The 21232-nt window shown below is 39.0% G+C and overlaps 1 protein-coding gene across 1 annotated transcript; it reads right to left on the bottom strand.

The window, feature by feature from the left end:
• Positions 1-1865: 1865 nt before the first annotated feature.
• On the bottom strand, positions 1866-7207 carry LOC107787989 (2-Cys peroxiredoxin BAS1, chloroplastic). The gene is made up of 7 exons (XM_016609623.2): positions 6787-7207; positions 5402-5476; positions 4736-4817; positions 4538-4617; positions 3482-3607; positions 2263-2376; positions 1866-2175 (listed from the first exon to the last, which is right to left on the bottom strand). Exons 1-7 carry the CDS (start codon positions 6997-6999, stop codon positions 2059-2061), a joined length of 807 nt encoding a protein of 268 aa, XP_016465109.1. The 5' UTR covers positions 7000-7207; the 3' UTR covers positions 1866-2058.
• Between the last annotated feature and the right edge of the window lie 14025 nt (positions 7208-21232).

The raw sequence follows: 21232 nt of genomic DNA, 5'->3' as shown, positions 1-21232 counted from the left end.
ATCCCGAGAATCTCTTGGTATCCTCAATATATGCTAGGGATCTCTTGGTATCCTCAAAAATACGTGCCAGGGATCTCTTGGTATCCTCAATATATGCTAGGGATCTCTTGGTATCCCGAGGATCTCTTGGTATCATCAATATACGTGTCAGGGATCTCTTGGTATCCCGCACCTCAGTTCAAATCATAAATACGTACAGGGGATCTCCCGGGGATGTCGTCCCGTAGTCCCAAAGTAAAACACACAGCAGCAACATAAGAATATTCAATTAAACTCAATTTCGTACCAAATAAAACAGGTAATTCTAATTTAGCATGCTTCACATAATTCAATTAAGGCAGTTTAATCAAATAAACAGTTAAGTCAATTAGACATAATTTTTCTAAGCTAGCAGCAGGTTTAAATTGCAAGTAAAATGAAACAGGAAAAAGGAACACAATTAAAATTACTTAAAGAAAACCGAATTTTCAACAATTAGCTCAAGTACGCACTCGTCACCTCACGTACAACGCATTTCAATTTTCAAATATATCAAATCCTAAGGGGAAGGTCACCCACACAAGGTTAGGCAAACCACTTACCTCGAACCAGCTCAAATCAATCTGAAACTACGCTCTTGCCACGAGTACTCGACTCCAAATGGTCCAAATCTATTCAATTAAATTTCATAATGTAAATAACACTTCAAGTAACTGATTCTATAAAGAAATTCTAAACGAATATGCGAAATTAGGTCAAATAACCAAAACGCCCCTCGGGCCCACGTCTCGGAATCAGGTAAAATTTACATTTCAAGAATCCTTACGCCCTCACAAGTTCAGTCATACCAAAAGTACCAAAATCGGACCTTAATTGGTCCCTCAAATCATCACTCAAAGGCCTCTAATTAGTCATGCCCGACTCCCCATCCGTAGATGCAGTACCGCTCCTGCGAAAATTCTAGCGCTTCTGCGGCTCCTGCTGAACCTCCCCATTTCCGCTTTTGCGATGCCAAATGCCGCTTCCAAACTCGCAGATGCGGTTATGACAGAAAACCAGCTGAAGCTGCAACTCCAAACCACTGTACAAACTTATATCAATCCTTAAAACACCTAAAACAACATTGAAACGACGAATCAACCACGGATTCAAGCCTAAAAATTCCAAAACTCTAAAAATATGTTTTCGATCAAAAAGTCTAACAAACCTCGTTCGAATAACCTAAAATTTTGCACACACGTCACATTCAACACTACGAAGCTACTCCAACTTCCGGAATTCCATTCAGACCCTCGGATCAAAATCTCACTATCGAACCGCAAACTTCAAAATTCAACCTTTCGGCATTTCAAGCCTAAATTAGCTACAGACCTCCAAAACACCATCCGATTACGCCCCTCAACCCGAAATCACTCAACGAAGTTAACGAAACCATCGAAATTTCATTTTGATGTCATCTTCACACTGTTCCGACTACGGTCAATTTTCCAACACTTAAGGTCTCATTTAGGGACTAAGTATCCAAGAACGCTTCGAAATTCAAAACCGAACACCCCGGCAAATCAAAATAGTAAAAATAAACACGGAAAAAACAGTTAATAGGGGATCGGAGCGTTAATTCTTAAGACGACCGACCTGATCGTCACATAGAGTATGATTGGATATGGATTTAATTAATTCAAACTCAAGATTAAGCCCCAACTACTTATCAAACAAAAGTTTTGGTTTGACCGATTTATCTTAAATGTTGAGGAAGAAAGCCTAAGGTTATGGATTTCTTTGACCCTTCTGTTATGGCAGTAATTGACATAGATTAATGGATGGAATTTAGAAACTTCATAGATAGTAGAAGTTCGCATTCCTGGCTGAGAATAATACTTAACCCGTCCTTCAATATGGTGTCATTGATCTATGATTTAAGTTCAGAAAATATGGATGACTTGGGCATACATCAGGTGTGCAATTTATTCGGAAAAATGCTCAAATCTCAAAGCAGCGAGTCACGAAAAAAAAAGTTACAGAAGCTCTACAACCTCTCTAAACAACAAATGAACAGAGATATTGCACCATCCCATCCCCTTATATGGATGCAAAGTATTCTTTGCTGCCCTTAGGATCTGGCTTCATTGACTTGTCACCAGGCTTCCACCCAGCTGGGCATACTTCATCTGGGTTCTCCTGAACATATTGCAATGCCTGTCGCACGAGACCAAATTAATTATCACTCTAAGCAGCAGATTGTCTAATGATAGTATAATACTCGCGCCCAGATACGTCTATTACCTGAAGTGTCCTCAATGTTTCATCAACACTTCGGCCAATTGCAAGATTATTAATGGTGGAGTGTTGGATAACTCCTTCCTTGTCAATGATAAAAAGTCCTCTCAGTGCAATTCCCTAAAACAACATAAGAAACATCAGGGAGCTGATTCCAATAAGGCTTTGCTGTCATGCTTATTTTGGAATGATGAACCCATATGGAAGATTCAGAGAAAATATCTACTGAAAGATATCAGCAATGCTCATCACAAATAGCAACTTCAAACATACTTCTAACAATTTTAAAGCAATAGTAAAAGTTGTTTTACAGAAAGCCTCTTCAGTAAAGAGGCAACTTTAGAAGTCATTATCTGATGTTTAAGAAAGATGGTGCAAAACTGCATAGAAGCAAATTTCCGGTCTGCGCCGGAATAAATCATAAAGACTGCTGACAGCCATGAAATTCAAGGTATCAGGTTTAACAGAATATAAGGTTAGAATAACAAGAAAAGGCATAAGCTGTAGTTAAGTGAAATGGAGAAAAGTGCACACAAATCCAATCTAAAGCACTTACTGCAATAGTCTTTATTCTTATCCTAAACCCTAACAAGTGCCAGATGCCACTTTAGTCACAACAACTCACTCTATCTCATAACTGGTTGTTTTAAGATATTATCGCAGAAAACATTTGATTAAGGCTCAGCTATTGTTGCTGTTACACTTACATTATGTAAGGTGTTTGAGATACGTACGTTGGTGTAGGGATGAGTGTGAGACCTAGAGAACCTAATTTGCTTTAAAAGACACATCATTTACCACTATTGGAATAAAAAACAGAATGAATATAAAAGGTTCATATTGCTGACTCCAACTACTTTGGGATTAAAGCCTATTTGACTGATACATCTAGCAAAAAATCACTTGTTGCAGTTAAGTAAAAGTAATAACAGTACAATCTGAAACTCTACAATTTGATTTCATAGTTCAAATTCTACTCCGAAACCCTTAAGCATGTTACCATTATAGATCCATTTTGATGGCACATACGTGGACTTGATTGCTTATGTTATAAAATAACAGCAGCCCTGCATAACTGCATCCAAGGCACTATTCCCAAACTTAAATTTTTTTCACTCATATATCTAGCAGGTCAAAAACGTAGACGAATAATTACAAGGATTTGCCAAAACAATATCAAAGACAATTTTAAAAGCTACACTATAGGAATCAACAACAATCATACCTGATCCGGTATCAGTACATTGTAAGATTTTGAAATTGACTTTGTCACATCCGAAATTAATGGATAGTTCAGATCACCAAGGCCACCAGACTTCCTATCAGTTTGGACCCAGGCAAGGTGGGAAAACTACAAGAATACATGAGATCAACAATGTTAGGTAAAAATTATGCTAACGTGACCTGTGACAAAGACCATTACAGTTGAATGATATTTACTTGCCTTGTACTGAAACGATTTTTCAAGCATACATGATATCTTGATCTACAAGTAAATGCTATTAGTCTTTCTCAGTAAATTTACTTTAGATATATTTATTCTTCCTTATTTTCTGGTTAACCAAAAAATCCCCGAAAGCCAGTTGGCGCACGGTTCAAATATCAGTGAGTAAATGTTCCCCTCGACCCTTCTCAACTTAAGTACCAGGCTTTTGTGTACAGCACGGTTCAAACTCGTGACATGTGCCTAATCCACATATCACGTGCCACGCTCTAATCACTAGACCAAAGCCATGGACATCTGTACTTATTCTCTAGATTGCTTATGTCTTGTCAACGGTGTAGCATAGATAGCTATGCCAAGATCAAAATCACATTTCATAGTCTCTCATTGTCGTCAACTTCCTATCTTAGGTATTCTCTTCCTTACTTAAAATAATATTTATTTTTAACTACAAGTTCTTTTGTAATGTCTTCAGTTGGCATTTCGCTTGTCCTCTTCCAATTCACTATTATTCAACTTTTTCTCCAACTATTTCTGTATACTTCAATAATTTCTAAAGCTAGTTCCTCTGCCACTTCTTCATCTAAGACCACATAGAATAAAGTTCAAAACAATTGAAAAGGGCCTTTTCTAATAAGGTAAACGGGCTGTAGAAGAGCAGCAGCACAATCTGACAAGGCACAGACCATTTAGGTATCCTAACTCGTCAAAAGGTATTCTATTGAAAGTGACATTTACACTACTATATCACATTGGTGCAAACATATCATATGCACAAAACAAAAAGTAATCAACCAATTATTTTAGAAGAAATTTTTGAAGGAAAGAAAGACCTACCACACTGTCTACGGAGACACCCAATATTTCTGTGTTCACCTTCTGAAATTCTTCATAACGATCACTGAAAGCAGTGATCTCTACAGTAGCAGGAATAGATAATAGCGAAAAAATACATTAAGAAACAACAGCAATCAGTTCAAATTCATTATAAGAAAGTGAAAGTAGCAGCTGAGTGACTTTAGGATACAAGCTAACCTGTCGGGCAAACAAATGTGAAGTCTAGTGGGTAGAAAAAGAGAATCACGTATTTCTTCCCAAAGTACTCAGAAAGTTTAACCTGCAGATAAAACATTGTTCAATTATAAAAGCCAAGAAACCCATCCATAATGACTGGATGTGTAAAGCTAAGCCTTGAGATTATTAAAGGGGGAAATAAGTGAAAAGTAGTTCTAGGACAAAATTGTGACAAAATTTGATGTAACATAAAACGAACGAGGAAAAATTTGTATGGTGAAGTTCTACTGCATTCTGTTCCTTCCATGTCCCACTTTCTTGTCTAATTGGGATTCAAAAAGGTTAGCCAACAAGTAACATGCCTTCATGAAGTGAACTTTACTCTTTTGTCAACCAAAAGAATAAGGTATTGTTCGACGATCTCCTAGCAAAAAGATTCAAACTCTTGCAGCAAGCCACTGACATCTCAGATTGTTTTTCTTTTCTTCTCTTTTTTTGTGCTTTTTTAATGAAAGAAATGGCAGATCCTTATAATCAACAAAAAGGGAGAAAGTCGAAAAGAGAAGAGAAAGATTTTCTTTTTTGATCAGCAGAAAAGGGAAACAGACACACACACACACACGCAGAGGATCTCAGACTAACAATTAATATTGCCAATTCATTGAACATTGTTCGCCAATACAATACCTTGATGAATTCTTGATCGAAAACAGCCTCAGCCTCAAAGTCTGGTGCTTTATTTCCAACAAGCGGAACTTCACTCTGTTAGGAGAAGCGACAAGAAATGACATTAGAGAGATCAATCACAATCCAGATACAAGGACAAAACACCTCTTATATAAAGTAGAGCAAAAAGTAAATTGTAGGGAGGATGGGAATTCAACAACCTCAAATAGGAAACGGGAATATATGTTTATTTACCTTGGTCTTCTAATGTAATTTATCTATATATTTTTTATATAAAAGTATACACACTCACATATGAAGCTTTTAAGATCTTGAAACATCATCACTAATGCAAATTCATTCAGATACCACCAGAAAGATATACTAATCCATCTAATCTAGGCTGTCCGAAATATTAGTCGAGCACTGGCTTCATCTTTTTCAAAGTCCAAAAACACTAGTGCAATGAATACTCTTCATAGTCATAAAATTAAGCCATAAACAAAAGCAATGTAAATATCAATTGCACATAGAACTAAATCATTTTCACTTAAACAATGCTTTGGGATGTTAAAGATGATAATTTGTCGGTCTCAGAAGTCAAGCAGTAAACTCAACAAGTTTACAACAACTTCGATTCTTTGTTGTCATTAAAAGTTCTTACAATTATAAGAATAATCTTCACTATTACCCTCAATTCTTCAGCTTCATTCTACGTTAAGTAATGCCGGGGTCACTATTGAGTAAAAAAGATAACTTTGTTAACTGTTATAGCAGAAAGGGAACACTGATGCAAGTACATTTCCCCTCAGTAGTTAGTAACATCTTACATGGGCAATGATTCGTCAAATACTAAATTACTAATGGACATGGCATGTTTCAAACACTCACAAGATGCCATGAAGATGAAATGGCATCTGGTCAATATTGAGTTGACATATTATTTGTGAATTGCATTGTCAGTCATACCTTAAAGGTACATTTTCAAGTATAGTATACCTCTTTATAGCTTTATTCAAATAATGTGTTTCGAAAACTTAGAAGGCATCTAATTCCTTTTGAAGCTGATATCAATGAGCATCTTTTCATGATGCTGGTTTCCTCAACAGAATCTCCCCTGCAATCTTAACAGAAAATTTATAATGTATCTTATTTGTTTAACTGAACTAAGATCACACAAGATCTGCATTTTTATCTACTCTCAACTTCGGTCTTTTAAGAACTACGCCTTTTGCTTATGATTATATTTATTAGCAACAAACAACAGTTGAAATTTCCAGAACCAAACTCCACATTCAAATATACAAAAGCATACAAATTCCACTCAACATTTATCACAACGCAATACAAAAGCATTTTAAAAGAATGCAAGAAAAGAAGGGAAAAGGGGCGAAAATGTAGCTTACAGAGGCGCGAACGACGAAGGAGCGGGATGATTTGGAGTGAGAAACACGAGAAGAAACTGAACATGGGACACGAGAAACTAAAGGCTTACAGTTACGGAGTCCATTGAAAGATGAAGGAACAATGGTTGAGTGAGAAGGTGAAGGGTTGAAAGCAAAGAATTTGGGGGTAGGGTTTGAAGAAAGAAGAGAAGTGGACGTAGCACTGCAAGCCATTGAAAATTGACAAAGAAAGAGGTTTTGAGTGAGAAAGATTTGATGAAATGGATAAATATATAGATAGAAAAAGATGAGTCGAAGAATCTGGAAGGTTTTTTGCTCCCCTACCTGTTGAAATTGAAGGTTTAAGGTGGAGAGATGGTTGGTACAAGATAATAGTAGCCTTCAGCAGAGTGATTCATTTGGGGTAGGTGGGTTGGGTGGGGGGCGTTTCGGCAAACATTATTGCAGCAAATAGGACTATTACTTCTAAAAATCTAACCTGCATATAATATTTATTTCATATTATATTATTTTTATTTCTAAATAGGTGTACATTTAAATAGTATTGCCTCTGTTTCAAATTAGACGAGCTACTTTAATTTTTAGTTTGTTCTAAAATAAAGACACATTTTTAAATTTAAAAATAATTCAATTTTAAACTCTTCATTTTACTTATTTTACCCTTTACGAATAACAAACAACCCCAACCCAAATTCTTTATCGCAAATGCGAGACTCCCCTCGCAAACGCGATGAACACCAGATACCAGCAAAATTTAGCCATCACAAACATGCTCGGGGTCGTGCAAAACTCGCCAAGCCTTTCAGGACCCCATCCAATCATACCAACAAGTTTATAAATACTACTCGGACCTTCTCAAAGCCTTCAAACACACACAAAAACATCACATCCAAGAATCAAAGATCAAATCACATGTTGAACTTCTCTTAAATTCATAAACTCTCAAACTTCCAACCATGCGTTTGATTCATGCCTAACCGCTTCGGATCTCAACCAAACTTTGAATGTAGTGAGGGAGCCGGAGTTATTGAATTATTTCATAACCCACGGAGAAGAATAAGATTCTTTACCAGTATCATAACCTCTCGATGGAAAATGAAACTTAGAGCATGATGTGAACCTACTTATGAGTGAAATTACGTGCTTTTCACTAGAAATTCAGCCTAGAGGTGATCGACCAATTCCCCCGATCTTAGGGGTCAATTATGGGAGAGTCGGAAACTATTGTATCTTTTCTAAAGCGGCATTCTCCCTTCTATCTATCTTTAATTGAATTATAGAACTTTCTCCCAGAGCTACGGAACTAACGAGTCTGATCAATAGAGTCCGTCATTTTTCTATTCCTTACAAGCTCCCTACAACAACACGGATCTATTCCAAGTCTAAAATAATAATCAAAGTCTGATAACATCAAAATCAACGTTCGGTCAAACCTACGAACTCTTAAATTCTTCAAATTGTCAACTTTCAGCAAATAGAGATAAAATCCTCTAGAAACATCCAAATCCAAACATACACTCAAGTCCAAAATCACCATACGAACCTATTGGAACTATTAAATTACCAATGCGATGTTGTTTACTCAAAAGTCAAACCTTGGTCAACTCTTTCAACTTAAGCTTCCAAAAATGAAAGTAAATGTTCCAATTCACTCTAAAACCTTCTAAAACCAAATCAACTATCCTCATAAATCATAAAACATCGAACAAGCATACGGGGAGCATCAAATAGGGGAACAGGGATCTAATGCACAAAATGACCAGCTGGGTCGTTACATTCTTTCCCTCATAAAAAATCATTCATCCTCGACCGGATTTAGAATCATACCTAGAATACCAAAAAAATAAGGATATCATATCCACGTATCATACTCGGGCTCTCAAGTCACTTCCTCGACCGGTTGACCTCTCCACTGAACCTTCACTAATGCAACCTCTTTTGGCCTCAACTTCTGAACCTGCCTATCCAAAATGGCCACCAGCTCTTTTTTATAAGCTAGTGTCACGACCCAAATCTTCAACCAAAAGGGATCGTGATGGCGCACATCGCCACTTGCTAAGAAAGCCAACAAATAACAATAATAAAGGCAATGCAAAACGCAAATGACATGATATTATAAATGAAAGATAGAATTTAGAAGAATTAGATCATGTCTAAAACCCACAACCATCTAACATCTCCCAGAAACTGGAGTTACTAAGTACATGAGCGTCTACAGATTTAACTATATACAAAGTATGGAAAATAGTACATTGTTCGAAATAAATAAACAGTAATATGACTCTCAGACGGGAGACTCCAAGACCTACGAAGGAGAGTACGTCACTACCTCATGTTGCCTCCACCATCTAGCTAGTCTGCTCTTTGGGTACTACCAGAACCAGCACCAAAATCTTGCACAATAAATGTAGAAGTATAGTATGAGTACAACCAATCCAATATACTCTGTAAGTGTCGAGCCTAACCCCGACGAGGTAGTAACGAGGCTAAGACAATACATCTACACATTAGTATGTGCAATTAAGTAATGAGAAATAACGAGACAAGATAAAAAGTAAAATAGCAAGTAAGATGACAAGATAAATAGCATGTGAGAGAGATAATAAGTATAAAAGTAATGAGATATAGACAAGAAAATAAGGAAAGAGAGGCCAGTCCAGCATACCTGGCCCAAGCCAATCACAGCCGCCACATCCTCCCAAAGCTTGTTTTGAGTGTGGTGACACACGCCACGTGGTGAGGGATTGCCCTAGACTTGGTAAGAGTGCACCTCCACAGATTTCTCAGCCACATCGTGCCCCGCATAGTTCTTAGGCTATGATTACAGCTCCAGTTGCTACCCCACCTGCTCAGCCAGCTAGAGGTGGAGGTCGGGGAGGTATAGGTCGCCCTAGAGGGGGAGGCCAGACCAGATATTATGCCCTTCCTGCCCGTACCGAGGCTGTTGCCTCCGATTCTGTCATCACAAGTATTATATTGGTTTGCCATAGAGATGCATCGGTTCTATTCGATCCAGGATCTACTTACTCTTATGTGTCTTCTTATTTTGCTCCACATTTGGGTGTGTCTCGGGATTCTTTGAGTTCCCCTGTTTATGTTTCTACTTTTGTGGGAGATTCTCTTATTGTGGACCACGTCTATCGGTCGTGTTTGGTTGCTCTTAGTGGTTTTGAGACCAGAGCTGATTTATCGTTGCTTAGCATGGTTGATTTTGATATTATCTTGGGCATAGACTGGTTGTCGCCCCATTATGTTATTCTTGATTGTCACGCCAAAATTGTGACGCTAGTTATGCCAGGTGTACCACATGTTGAGTGGAGAGGTACTTTAGATTACACTCCCAGTAGAGTTATTTCTTTCCTTAGAGTTCAGCGTATGGTTGAGAAGGGTGTGACGCATATTTAGCTTATGTGAGAGATGTCAGTATTGATACCCCTTCAGTTGATTCAGTTTCAGTAGTACGGGATTTTCCCGATGTGTTTCCAACTGATCTTCCAAGCATGCCACTTGATAGAGATATTGATTTTGGCATTGATCTATTGCCAGGCACTCAGCCCATTTTTATTCCTCCGTATCATATGGCTTCTCCTGAGTTGAAGGAGTTGAAGGATCAGTTGCAGGAATTGTTTGATAAGCGTTTTATCCAGCCTAGTGTTTCATCTTGAGGTGCTCCTGTCTTGTTTGTGAAGAAAAAGGATGGTTCTATACATATGTGTATTGATTACTGCAGTTGTACAAGGTTACAGTGAAGAACCGTTATCTTTTGCCTCATATCGATGATCTATTTGACCAGCTTCAGGGTGAATGAGTGTTTTTTAAGATTGATTTGCGCTCAGGTTACCTTCAGTTGAAGATTCAGGAGCCAGACATCCCGAAGACTACTTTCAGGACTCGGTATGGTCATTACGAGTTCCTTGTCATGTCATTTGGGCTGACCAATGCCCCGACAGCCTTTATGCATTTGATGCATAGTGTGTTCTGGTCGTATCTTGACTCGTTCGTCATTGTCTTTATTAATGATATTCTGGTGTATTCCCGGAGTCGAGAAGATCATGAGCAGCACTTGAAGACTGTGCTTCATACTCTGAGAGGGAAAAAGTTATATGCTAAGTTCTCAAAATGTGAGTTTTGGTTGGATTCAGTGGCATTCTTAGGCCACATGGTATCGAGTGAGGGTATTCAGGTGGATCCGAAGAAGATAGAGGTCGTGCAAAGTTGGCCCAGACCATTCTCAGCTACAGAGATTAGCAGTTTCCTTGGTTTGGTAGGTTACTACCATCGTTTTGTGGAGGGGTTTTCATCAATTGCAGCCCCTATGACCAAGTTTACCTAGAGGGTGCTCCGTTTCAGTGGACGGGGGAGTGTAAGGCGAGCTTTCAGAGGCTCAAGACAGCTTTGACCACAGTCCCAATTGTGATACTACCTACAAGTTCAGGGTCTTATACGGTCTATTGTGATGCCTCGAGGGTTGGCCTCGGAGCGATGTTGATGCAGGACGGTAGGGTGATTGCCTACATGTCCAGACAGTTGAAGATACATGAGAAGAATTACCCTGTTCACGACCTTGAATTGGCTACCATTGTTCATGCCCTAAAGATTTGGCGCCATTATTTATACGGGGTTCCCTGTGATATTTATACTGGCCATCGGAGCTTGCAGTATTTGTTCAAGCAAAAGGATTTAAATTTGCGCCGGAGGAGATGGTTGGAGTTGCTAAAGTACTATGATATCACTATTTTGTATCACCTGGGTAAGGCCAATATGGCGGCCGATGCTTTGAGTCGGCGGGCAGAGAGTTTGGGGAGTTTGGCTTATTTACCAGCATCAGATAGGCCTATGGCGATGGATATTCAGGCCTTAGCCAGTCAGTTTGTGAGATTGGATCTTTCGGAGCCTAGTCGGGTTCTAGCTTGCGTAGTTTCTCGGTCTTCCTTATTTGATCGTATCAGGGAGCCGCAGTATGATGACCCTCATTTGCTTGTCCTCAAGGACAAGGTTCAGCACGGTGATGCTAGGGATGTGGCTATTGGTGATGATGGGTATTAAGGATGCAGGGTCAGATTTGTGTACCCAATGTCGATGGGCTTCGAGAGTTGATTCTAGAGGAGGCCCATAGCTCGCGGTATTCCATTCATCCGGGTGCCGCGAAGATGTATCAGGATTTGAGGCAGCACTATTAGTGGAGGCGGATGAAAAAAGATATAGTTGGATTTGTAGCTCGGTGCCTCAACTGTGAGCAGGTGAAGTATGAGCACCAGAGGCCAGGTGGGTTGCTTGAGCAGATAGAGATTCTGGAGTGGAAGTGGGAGCGGATCACCATGGACTTTGTAATTGAACTCCCACGGACTTTGAAGAAGTTTGATGTTATTTGGGTGATTGTGGATCGGCTGACCAAGTCTGCTCATTTCATTCCTATGTGTACTACTTATTCTTCGGAGCGGTTGGCGGAGATTTATATCCGGGAGATCGTTCGTCTGCATGGTATTCCAATTTCTATCATTTCGGATAGAGGTACTCAGTTCACATCATGGTTTTGGAGGGCCGTTCAGCGTGAGTTGTGTACTCGGGTAGAGTTGAGTACAACATTTCACCCCCAGATGAACGGACAGTCCGAGCGCACTATTTAGATTCTTGATGATATGCTCCGTGCATGTGTGATTGAGTTTGGAGGATCTTGGGATCAGTTCTTGCCATTGGCGGAGTTTGCTTACAACAACAGTTACCAGTCCAGCATTCAGATGACATCGTATGAGGCTTTATATGGTAGGCGGTGTAGATCTCCGGTGGGTTAGTTTGAGTTGGGTGAGGCTAGACTATTGGGCACAGACTTAGTTCAGGATGCTTTGGAGAAAGTTAAGGTGATTCAGGATAGGCTACGTACAGCCCAGTCCAGACAGAAGAGTTACGCGGACCGGAAGGTTCGTGATGTTTCCTATATGGTTGGAGAGTGGGTTCTGCTTCAGGTTTCGCCTATGAAGGGCGTAATGTGATTCGGGAAGAAAGGGAAGTTGAGTCCGAAGTTTATTGGCCCTTTTGAGATATTGACGCGTGTTGGGGAGGTTGCTTATGAACTTGCCTTACCTCCCAGCTTGGCAGGAGTTCACCTGGTATTTCATGTTTCGATGCTCCGGAGATATCACGGTGACTCGTCACACGTGTTAGATTTCAGTTCAGTCCAGTTGGACAAGGATCTATCTTATATTGAGGAGCCAGTGACAATATTGGATAGGTAGGTTAGAAAGCTGAGGTCAAAGAACATTGCATCAGTGAAGGTTCAATGACGGGGCCAGCCGGTCGAGGAGGCGACCTGGGAGACCGAGCAGGATATGCACAACCGTTACCCTCATCTTTTCACTACTTCAGGTATGTCTCTATGCTCGTTCAAGGACGAACGAATGTTTAAATGTAGGAGGATGTGACGACCCGTCCAATCGTTTTAAGAATTAACGCCCCAATCCTCTATTAACTGTTTTCCCCAAGTTTATTCTGTTATTTTGAATTGTCGGGATGTTCGGTTCTGAGTTTCGGAGAGTTTTGGAATACTTAATCCCTAAATGAGAGCTTAAGTGTTGGAAAAGTGTCCGTAGTCAAAACAGTGTGGAGACGGCCTCAAAACGGAAATTCGATGGTTCCGTTAGCTCCGTTGGGTGATTTCGGGGTTAGGAGCATGTTCGGATTGTATTTTGGATGTCCGTAGCTAATTTAGGATTGAAATGCCGAAAGTTGGATTTTGGAAGTCTCCGGTTCAATAGTGAGATTTTGATCCGAGGGCTGGAATGGAATTCTGAGAGTTGCAGTAGTTCTGTTGTGTCATTTGGAATGTGTGTGCAAAATTTCAGGTCATTCGAACGTGTTTTGGTTGGGTTTTTGATCGAAAGTGGAATTCAGAAGATTTTAGAAACTTAGGCTTGAATCCGATGTATTTTGGTTGTTTTAATGTTGTTTGAGGTGTTTTGAAGATTTGTACAAGTTTGAATAAGGTTTTAGGATATGTTGATGCCTTTGGTTTAGGTCTCGGGTACCTCGGGATGAATTCGGATGGTTAACAGAGGAAATTTTGGAGTTGAAGTTGTTGCAGCAGCTGGTCTTCTAGTATTTTCGCATCTACGGTTTGGGACCGCAGATGCGGCGCCGTAGAAGCGGCTAAAGGGCCGCAGAAGCGGCTTTGTGTCAATTCCTAAGGAACCGCAGATGCGGTAAAGGGCTCGCAGAAGTGGAATCGCTCCTGCGATTAGAGGTCTGCAAATACGAAAACTGGCATTTTAATGAAAGTCGCAGATGCGACGTTGTGTCCATAAAAGCGGGACTGCATCTCCGCAACTGCGGAAATCACTGGGCAGAACATATAAATAGTTGCCTTCGCATATTTGAGGGATTCTTTTACCATTTTCATCCGGGTTTAAAGCTTTTGAGAGATACTTTTTAGGAAAACAATGGGGAATTACTTGGACGTAACGTCCTTGACTTCATAACTCGTTTTTATGTGATTAAAAACCAAATTAGTGGTGAAAATTTTGGGGAAATGGGTAATTAGGGCTTGAGTTTGAGAGGCCTTAAATTGAGGATTTGAGGGGACATTTGGACTCCGATTTCAGTGTTCTTGTTATGTATAGACTTGTGAGAGTACGAGGTTTCTGAAAATGTAAATTTCACTGATTCAGAGACGTGGACTCGAGGGGAGTTTTGGTCATTTTACATAATTTTATGCATTAGCTTAGACTTTAATTGTATAATCAGTTACTTGAAGTGTTATTTACATTATGTAATTGAATTGGATAGATTTGGGCAATTTGGAGTCGAGCACTCGTGACAAAGACGTGGTGTTGGGTTGATTTTGAGCTGGTTCAAGGTAAGTGGTTTGTCTAACATTGTGTGGGGGACCTTCCCCTTGAGATTGGTATATTTGGTAATTGAAATGCCTTGTACGTGAGGTGACGAGTGCGTACTTGTGCTAATTGTTGAAAATTCGGTTTTCTTTAAGTACTTACTAATATGTTTCATTTCCTGTTTCTATTACTTGCACTATTAAGTCTGTTGTTAGCTTAAGAAAGCATGTCTAAGTGACTTAATTGTTTCATTTGATTTAACCGCCTTACTTGAATTATGTGTAGCATGCTAGGCTAGAATCACTTATTGCCTTAATATGAATTTTTCTATTTCTGTTTATCTTCCTGCTGATGCTGTGTATTTATTTTGGGACTACAGATATGGGATTTCGGTAGCTCCCCCTTGTCTGTTTACTTTGGGACTACGGTTTAGATTCCTGGTAGATCCCCCTGCACATTTACTTTGGGACTACGGGTTAGATTTATGGTAGATCCCCCTGCACAGTTATATGGAACTACGAGAATGCACCAGGTAGATTCCCCCAGTACTGGTATTTATATTTGGGACTACAGAACGGGATTCCGGTAGATCCCCGCGCATTATGAGTTGGACTACAAGACGGGATCCCGGGAGATCCTTCAGACATATATATGATGGACTACGGGACGGTATCCCGGGAGATTCACTAGATATGTAAAGATGGGACTACAGGACGGTATCCTAGGAGATCCCCGATTGTTACTATTGGTGTTGAGCTGCATTTCCTTTCCATGTTTACCGTGTTTTGTATAATTGTTGCTTTTCTGTATATCCTATGTTATTTTACTGCCGTACTTATTTATATTGTTCTGTCCTATACTGTTGACCTTTATATTTGTTTAACCTCAGTAGGGCCCTGACCTTCCTCGTCACTACCCAACCGAGGTTAGGCTTGGCACTTACTAAGTACCGTTGTGGTGCACATGCCCCTTCTGAACATGTTTTTCATGTGCAGATCCAGGTACCGCTGATCAGGCCTACTATCCTTGAGAGGGGCGACTGCTCTAGAGACTTCGAGGTACATCTGCCGCGTCCGCAGAACGAGAAGTCTCTTTCTATTCCTGCTTTTAGTATTTAGCCCTTCTGTACTCTCTGTTCTTATTAGACAAATTCTGGAGTTAGAGCTATGTAGTATTTCCTTTTCTAAGCTTGTGATTTGTGGGTTTTCGGGTCTTGGATTTATAAATTGGTTTTGAGATCTATATAAATATGGTGTATGCCGAGCGGCTCATTTAACACTGTTATTGCCTTATTTCTGTTTTTAAATTATTTTACTTCCGCAAGTTTTGGCTATCTTCCGCAAGTTTAGGCTTACCTAGTCGTAGAGACTAGGTGCCGTCACGATGGTTCACGGAGAGCGAACCGGGGTCGTGACATAAAGCCTAGGCCACACTTTTTGAGTGTGGCTAAAGGCCTAAAATGTTGTAGTGCCAGTGAGACAGTAGAGGTGGTGTTTGAAATGGTTTCTTGCTGTTTTGGGTAAAGACGAGGAGAAGGAGGAAAGATGGGGGGTTGGTTTGGTTGGATATCAGCTAGGGACAAGAGCGATTAGGGGGATATGAGGAAGGCGACATATGAACATGGAGAAAGGAGAGGAAAGTGAAAGGGAAAGGAAAAAGGGTGTAACTGAAATCCTTAATTGAATGGGATAATTACGATGTTGGGATGTCACGACCCAAATCACACCATAGGGGTCTTGATCGCGCCTAATCCCCAAGACTAAGTAAGCCAATCACTTAACATGATTAAATTAACAAGATGTGATATAATAAGATAAAATTTAATATAAAAGCACAAATAGAGTTAACACAAGCCAACATGGCAATATCGAATACAATTTTTCAAAACTAGGTAGTACAGAGTCATGAGTTCTAACTGAATACGTAAAAATGTCTCGAGATACAATATTATTCATATATGAAAATAGCAATATCAATATAAGGATGGGACTCCAAAGGACGGTGACAGCCATGCAACTCCTCCTTGAATTCTCGTAATTAGTGAATGCACTCACTCTCTAGGTCCACTGCATCCAACACCTAATCTGCAAAAATAATGTGTAAAAGTATAGTATGAGTACACCATAATCGGTACACAGTAAGTATCAAGACCTTTGCTGAAATAGTGACGAGGTTCAAGTCCTATAACTCACTAGTCAAAGAACCTGTGTAATATATCAATAATTGGCAACTGAACGTATGATGAAGAACAATATCACAAATCTTGTTAGAACATATGATAACAACTCAACGTAGGAGAACCCGTTTTTGACAACAATTCATCAAGTAGAAACATAGTCATATGATAGCCTGTCAAAAATAACAGATAACTTATTAAAAATACATGACAGATTTCAAGAAAACATATATATATATGATCAAACTATTATCCATGTTTCATCACATGAACATCATTAAGGGAATCACTGTCAAACCATCAAATAACATCATCAGTAATGCCGTACTTATTTAGCTGCATGTGCAATATCAAGAAATATCTGCCTAATTTTGCCACATGCGCATATCACCACCCTTATTTTGCCATATGGGCAACCCAAGAAAACGCTAACCTTATTTCGCTCTATGCACATGTAACGACCCAACCAATCATTTTATAAATTATAGTCTCATTCGGCGGCATAAGGTTTGAATAGCTTTGTATTATGTGCTATGACTTGCATGCGTGGTCAAGTTCAGTTACCGGATGATTCGAAATCAATTTGGACGAAGGATTCTAGTTTTGGAAGCTTAAGCGGTAAAAGTTGACCGAAATTTGACTTTTGCGTAAACGACTACGAAATGGGGTTTTAATGATTTCAATAGCTTGTATGGTGATTTTGGACTTAGGTGTGCGCCCGGATTTGGATTTGTAGGTCCGTAGGGTGATTTGAAGCATTTCGGTGGAAGTTGGAAAAGTTGAAGTTTTGGAAGGTTGAGAGGTTTGACTAAGAGTTGACTTTGGTGATATCGGGGTCAGAATGTAATTCCAATAGTTGGAGCAGCTAAATTATGACATTTGGGACTTGCCTGCAAAATTGGAAGTTATTCCGGGTTGACTTGATAGGTTTTAACACGAGTTTTAGAAGTTGGAAGATTTGAAAGTTCATGAGTTTGATTCATGGTATGATTCGTAGTTTCGACGTTGTTTGATGTGATTTGAGACCTCGAGCGAGTCCGTATTAGGTTATGGAACTTGTTGGTATGTTTAGATGGGGTCCCGTGGGCCTCGAGTGTGTTTCGGATGGGCTACGGGCCATTTCCTTCTATTTTTGGACTGTTGTTTTTATGATGTCTGGTTTCCTTAATCGTGTTCGCATCGATTCCTCCACGATCGCGTAGTGTAACTTTGGGGCAGATAAAATTTACTCATTGTGTTCGCATGCTTCTGTCCTCGAACACGTAATTATACCGCCCTTCTTCATGTTCGCATACTGCTTCACACGATCGCGTAGCACCATTTCTGGCATTGGACTTTTTCCTCTTCGCGATCGCAAATCCTTTTTCGCAATCGCGATGTACTAATACATGGGCAGAATATATAGTACTCTATTCCGACGGTTAGCCATTTTTTAACATTTTTGGAGTTCTAGAGCTCGATTTTGAGCAATTCTTTGTGTTTTTTTCAAGAAAACTAATTGAGTAAGTGTTCTTCACCTAGAATTTATTTTATTTCATAATTCTATCTTTATTTTTATCATTAAATTAGTGTTTTGAATTGAGGAAAAAATGGGAATTTTGAAGAAAACTTAATGATGATTTGAGGGATGAAATGATATCGGAATTTGATAATTTTGGTATGGTTGAACTTGTATCAGAAAGAGTGTTCGGATTTGTGAAATTTGTCGGGTTCCGAGGTGCGGGCCCAGGGGTCGACTTTTGGGTTGATTTTTAGTTTTTTTTTATAAAGATTGAAACTTTATTATCCGGAATAGTTTCTTATGAGTTTTATTTATCCTTTAAAGTTATTTTGGCTAGATTTGAGGCGTCCGATGGTTATTTTATCCGAGAAGTTTATTTTGGAGTAACAGTCTATCTTCTTCGAGGTAAGTATCTTGCCTAACTTCGTGTGTGGGAACTACCCCTTGGAATTTGAGTCTTTTGTGCTAATTATATCATGTAAAGTCCGTGTACACGAGTTGATGAGGATGTGCTCGAGCTTATTTGTGAAAAGTTGACCTTTTAGGACTCTTAGGTCCTTATGTTCACTGAATATAAAGTTGTTTTTGTTATGATTAAGTTTCCCAATTACTAGTTTCATCTCTACATGCTTTAATTAGAATTAATTGCTTCATGATCCACTCTTATTGCCTATTCGACTCTTATATGACTTAACTGAAGTTGTTACCTCTTCTATTGCTATGCTATCCCTCCCTAATCATTTCTCCTTAATTGAAAGTGTAATTATCTCTTCAGTAATTGTTCATCCTTAATTGAGGTTATGATTATCTTTCCGCTGCTTAACCATAAAATGAATGTGTTGTATCTCTTTCGTAATTGCTCAACCTTAAAAGAAGTTTAGATATCATATATCTTAGTTGACTTATCCTTATTTGGAATTATTGACTTGTGTTATACCCCTTCTTATTGAAATGTACTTTGAGGGATCGTTGCTACATATTATTTCTCCCTTGTTGAGCTATTCTTATTATGACTAGTATTCTCTATTGTGTTTATTCTTTGTGAACTAGTTCTACTGTTTCTTTGCAATTGAAAGCTATTGAATTGATTTACTTGTCGTACTCTTGTGTAATTGTCATTGTTGTTGTTGTACTCAGTGTTGTGATGCACGAGGTTTCTGTCGTACGGTTGTCATTGTGATGCACGAGATTTCTGTCGTGCTATTGTTACTATTGATATGTGCACATGAGGCGTGACAAGGCGGGCTATATATATGTGGGTTGCGCAAGTAGCGAGACAAGGTAGAAATATTATTATTCACATATAGCGAGACAAGGCGAACATTTACTTTATTATTATGCATGTGGCGAGACAAGGTGGGTTATGTCAGGGATTGATCTGTGATGGCCTGGGGGCATCCATGTTGTTGTTATTTGTGTAGTGGCGTACCTACCTGTGTGAGTTTATCTTGTGAAAAATTGTGGGGAAAATTCTTACGTGCTGTTCATTTTCTCTGCACTTGCTAGTTGACCTGAACTGTATTAGAACACTTGCACAAGCATACATGTAGTTAATTACTCCTATCGTTTAAGAAGATGGATCATGATATTATTGAGTATTTATACACACCCCGTCTACTTACCTAATATGAGATCTATTGGCATGTGCGTCGTTAGTATGGTTACTAGTTGAAATGAGGGCACAAAATGCCAAGTGTTTAGGGTTCATAAGTGGGACCCGTGACTTGTGGATATTTTGAGATTTGGTATCTCGTGGTGATTATTGGATAAAAACCTGATGTGAAAGTGATTATTATCATCTAGTTGCTATTTGTCCTTCTTTTAATTGTGATCACCGGATTTAGACTGTATTTAGCTTACTCTACTGTGTTATTACTTGTTGTGTTCCACCACTAATAGTTGTTTTTATTTCTTATTACAAGTATCATATTATCGTCGTCAATATGCATAGTTTTATAGAGATATCGTATTCTATTAGTACTACACTTATATTTGCTCATGTTATTTAGTCTAGTAGGTATTTTGACTGTTTCTCGTCACTACTCCACTGAGGTTAGTCTTGATACTTACTGGGTACCATTGTGATGTACTCATACTATGATTTTGCATAATTTTTGTGTAGATCCAGGTAAATTCGGAGTCCGTCGATTGTTAGCTAGTTGTACAAATCTTGCTGGGGAGACTCAAGGTAATCCTGCTGCTGCGTTCGCAGGCTTCAGAGTCATCTTCTGATTTTTTTACACTATTTACCCTTATTTCAAAACAGTTGTATGTAGAGGTTTCTACCAAACTATGTAGAGCTTATGACTTGTACTATCGATTTTGGGATTATAAACTTTGTATTAATATTTCTTCTCTGCAATTGTAAATCGTTATTTATTTTGGTTGATTATTTCAGTAAATGTTAGGCCTACCTAGTCCCTAAGACTAGGTGTCATCACGACCTCCTATGAAGGGAGATTTGGGTCGTGACAGCGCATAACAATAATCACAAATCACACGACAAGACCTCGTGCATCACCCAGTCAATCCGCTCAATAAGTCCACATATGTCACAATTATCACAAAAGTAATATGCCAAATTTTCATAAAAATATATATACCCGTAATTTATTAACAAGATGCACAGGGTATAAAAATAATAAAATACGGATTGGTGTTCAACATATAAAACGTAACTACGACTAAATTAGTTGTAACAATCAAGTTCTTGTAGTCACGAAGTGATTAAACATGTTTCATATAAAGCATTCCATCAAATAAAGGCATATTGATAGCTTAAGGTCTAATCCTGTCATAAACCACAGATAGCACCCGTGTACACACTTGTCACCTCGCGTACATGCCGTTTTTCACATAACACGAAATAAGGTCAAATCATAAGGATGTTCCCCCAATAAAAGATTAGACAAGATACTTATCTCAAACTAGCCAAATCAATAC

This window comes from Nicotiana tabacum, chromosome 10 (assembly GCF_000715075.1).
Source record: "Nicotiana tabacum cultivar K326 chromosome 10, ASM71507v2, whole genome shotgun sequence".
In the NCBI taxonomy this organism is placed as follows: domain Eukaryota; kingdom Viridiplantae; phylum Streptophyta; class Magnoliopsida; order Solanales; family Solanaceae; genus Nicotiana; species Nicotiana tabacum.
This window is presented reverse-complemented; position numbering and strand designations above follow the sequence as displayed.

Bases quoted from the DNA above. Each gene is read 5' to 3' on its own strand.
- LOC107787989 (XM_016609623.2), bottom strand. From the start codon at position 6,999: ATGGCTTGCAGTGCTACGTCCACTTCTCTTCTTTCTTCAAACCCTACC. The intron at 5,477-6,786 runs GTAAGCTACATT...TTCTCCTAACAG, and splicing joins CCTTCGTCGTTCGCGCCTCT to AGTGAAGTTCCGCTTGTTGG. The intron at 3,608-4,537 runs GTAGGTCTTTCT...GTATTCTTGTAG, and splicing joins GTGTCTCCGTAGACAGTGTG to TTTTCCCACCTTGCCTGGGT.